Raw genomic sequence first — 3,555 nt, 5'->3', positions numbered from 1 at the left:
ATTCACGACTGTGCTCATTCCATGACAGCCAATTAGGTGTAACCTTTCACCGATGTATGTGTGTTAACGCATTTTGATTCACATAAGAGGGGGCTGAAACCCTAGTTTGTGCATGAAGCCTCAATGGCTTCTCTTGCACTGCTCACTCTTAGAATTCGGGTTTTGATATCAGACTTGGATTCACTGTGAGCAGCTTGTTGTTGCATTTTAGACTTGAGCGTGTGCTTCTATTCATTTGGAAGAGAGCATTGTAGCCAATGATTGGGATTTTTATCCTGCTTCATGCGTTGGGTGTAAGTGATGAAACTACATAGCACATCGGATGTTGGTTCTTCCCCACCCTTAGCTCATCTGACACCACCTCTCCTATACATGACCCCACCTCTCCTATACATGACCGTGCCTCCGAGGTGTAATACTAGTGGCTAGCATACTAGCTTGACACAATACTCTACGCATGGGCATCTATTCATACATTTCTTCTGAGCCGTGAAGGGAAGCCCGCAAGGCATTATTGCGAGGCAGACTGCCTTTGCAGAGCAGGTGATGACGTGGGATTTTGGCGGGTTTTGCGGGTTTAGGAGCTAATGAGACGTGATTAGGCCTCAGAGAGGGTGATTAATGAAGACGGTTCACCATGTATGTAGGTAGCACCTTTTCGAAGCACCAACAGACGAACAAATTAACGCTCATCGCCATAGCCACCACCTCCACCCAAAATGCTTCTCGCCACCCATTTGCATTCCTGCATCAATTCATCTCTGCTAGCCTTTCCTTCCATCTGATTGGAAAATCATGGCCTACGATAGCCATTTCTCCCTCGCCCATGAAGAATTCGATCCTCCTCCTCCTCCCCTCGCGGCTGACTCTCACAGCCAGGATTGCTGCTATGACGAGCCCGATTTCGGCTCCTTCGGCCCCTACGAGCCGCCTCGCAGTAAATATGAGGGCCGCACCCATAACCTCGTCAAGCTCATTCGCATGACTGGATCGGGCGACCTTTACGCTGTAACACGCCGCTTGCTCTCATCAGCCATTTCCGGCGTTTTTCGCGTTTTAGCACATTCATTGGATGCTCATTTTCCGGTGTTTCGAACCTCTCCGTCTGTCTCGTTTCGTTTGCGATAATCATCGTTCGGGTTCGCCTCTTGTGTCGAGGAAGCCCTTAATAGTGTATGTAGATCTCACGGTTTTCAAACAATATTATATTCTCCCAAGAAAAATTGAGCACGAAGAATTTGGTTGTTTTGTGTAGATCCCTCACCCGCACACGAAAACGGGTTACAAGCGCCGCAATGCTTACGGATTTAGACCGGTGTTTCAAGATGAGACGTAAGTGAAACTATACATGACGGGTGCCCCAAAATGCTGGCGGTCGCTCGCTCTGAAAGAAGTTGCATTTGTATTTCCATACTTTGGAAGAATCGCACGCCTGCGAGCATCGTGAACGATGTGGAGTGAATTTCAGTGAATGAGCTGTAACGTTCTGTATTGGTGCGTGCTGTGGCAGGACAAACTCTTATTTTCAGAACGCAGTACTAAAAAATACAGCCGAAGTACTTCAACAGAAAAAGCTTGTTCCATATCATCCTAATGCTCCATGCAACAGAAGCCCAGAGACATATAAGAATCACGTCGGCACCCGCTACAACGATTGTCGAAATGCCAGCTACCTCAGGTTAGTTCGGACCGGAACAGCCGAGACTAGATCACCTAAGGATAGATTTGCCAGTAGTGTGATGGTTGTGACGTCTCAAAATGCGTCATGCTTTGTGCTTTTTGCCCCGAAATTGAAATCTCAGACGCGTATGATTTGCCTAGCAGCATTGAGGATGGGAAACCAAAGCTTCTCCATACTCCGAAGACGACAAATCAGTTGTTCATGCACTACAAGTTGGATCCGGTCGGCAACGCGAACCCTGCCATTTTCGCAGGTGAGGCCCGGCCACTCGATCGTGGGACGTGGATCGTCGCCCTATCTCCGTTGATATCATTTCAAGTGTATCTGCCATAAGTGTTGTGACGACCCACAATTTGTCATGCCTCATCCATCATCTTTCTTTCCGTATTTTCTTTTCTAAATTTCGAAATCCTCCCAATTTAATCGTTCTGCTCACTGATCATAAGCCCGCAGTAAACTCTCATGCATCCGTTTTTTGCAGATAAAGCCAAAAGAATGCACAGATTGCAATGCGAAGGGTAAGATGAAAGCAGCTATGTGCAAGCTTGACGTGCTTATGCAGTGATCGATCAATCTCTGTAGAGAAGTAACAGCCTAGTTAGACTATGTTCCGTGCATCTTTGGAAAAGAACATTTTAAAGCGTATATGGTGGATTTGAAATGCCGTGTGTTCAATTCCTTCCTGCTTCAATTTTATTGTTAACTGCAGCTGTTGTATGATAGTGCACAAAGTTGGTCACAGATGTTTAGAGCTTTGTGAGCTTTGTTGAGGACTTGAAGGGTGAAACAATGGTGTAGGAATCAAAGTTTGTAGAGTGACAAGTGTCTATCACGTCATTGTGTTGTGCTAAACATGCATGCTAAATTTATGTCAACTCATTGGCGAATTCTAATTTTCATGAATTATGGGATGTTTTGACGTTCCCAAAAACAATACACCTTGAGTGATGGTAGTGCTAGCATAGGCTCGAGAAATTAAATACACTTTATTATCAATTTCTATGCACTTTGACAAGGAGATTGTAGGTTGGAATATAATAATGAGCTGCATATTATCCAATTTATGGCAACTCTATGAACTTAAACCATGCTTAGTGTTTGAACATAATAGAACTGTGGGACATGCTATTGTCATCAATATTAATTTTTTCTTGTAGACTACAAGGGACCCTTTGCTAGGTTTATTGACATGAGAAAAATGTCACATTGAAATAAGATCAAGGTGATTTTGATTTAGTTATGCTACGAGAGCCCATGGTAATTATCAAGGCATTCTAGGTTTGAGATAGAGGTGGAGATAGGAGGAGAGAGACAGAGAGACAGAGAGACAAAGAGAGAGAGAGAGAGAGAGAGAGAGAGAGAGAGAGAGAGTACTATAAATAGGCAATGCTAATTTGGATAGAATGAGGGGCATCAATACTATTAGTATTTTTGTTGGAGATCTCAGGAAGTCTGTGTGATGCTAATTTAGATAAAATGATTGGGATTGATATTGTTGGTATTTTTGTTGGAGATCTTAGGAAGTCTCCATGATAGACTCTGAACCATGCAATGTACTTAGAGCTCTCGAAAGTACTTTATGATTGCCTATATGCTAAGGATAAGAAATCCTCTCGATGGCACAAGAAGCAATTAGTAGCATTTACATCAAAAGTTATGTCTTCATCGAAGTCCGTCATGCCAAATAAGTATCTCTAGTTCTATTCCCAACTCACCTATGTCATCATGGTCTATACTATTTAAGACTTGATCCTCTAATTCACCCTCGTCAATAATATTGGGTGATACATGATCCCCACCTTCTTTGCCAATGTTGTGATCTCCACCTTCCTCTATTGCAATGTTACTATTTCCACCTTCTTCTCTAATATCGT

At 43.5% G+C, this 3,555-nt stretch overlaps 1 protein-coding gene across 1 annotated transcript; it reads left to right on the top strand.

Annotated features, from left to right (window-relative positions):
- Positions 1-795: 795 nt before the first annotated feature.
- On the top strand, positions 796-2,203 carry LOC147879566 (uncharacterized). The gene is made up of 5 exons (XM_087371399.1): positions 796-1,008; positions 1,256-1,332; positions 1,511-1,678; positions 1,825-1,934; positions 2,163-2,203. The coding sequence occupies exons 1-5, from the start codon at positions 796-798 to the stop codon at positions 2,201-2,203; spliced, it is 609 nt and encodes a 202-aa protein (XP_087227525.1).
- Positions 2,204-3,555: the final 1,352 nt, after the last annotated feature.

Source organism: Dipteris shenzhenensis, chromosome 33 (assembly GCF_047967505.1).
Source record: "Dipteris shenzhenensis isolate YYH24624 ecotype China chromosome 33, Dip_SZ_1.0, whole genome shotgun sequence".
Taxonomy (NCBI): Eukaryota; Viridiplantae; Streptophyta; class Polypodiopsida; order Gleicheniales; family Dipteridaceae; genus Dipteris; species Dipteris shenzhenensis.
This window is presented reverse-complemented; position numbering and strand designations above follow the sequence as displayed.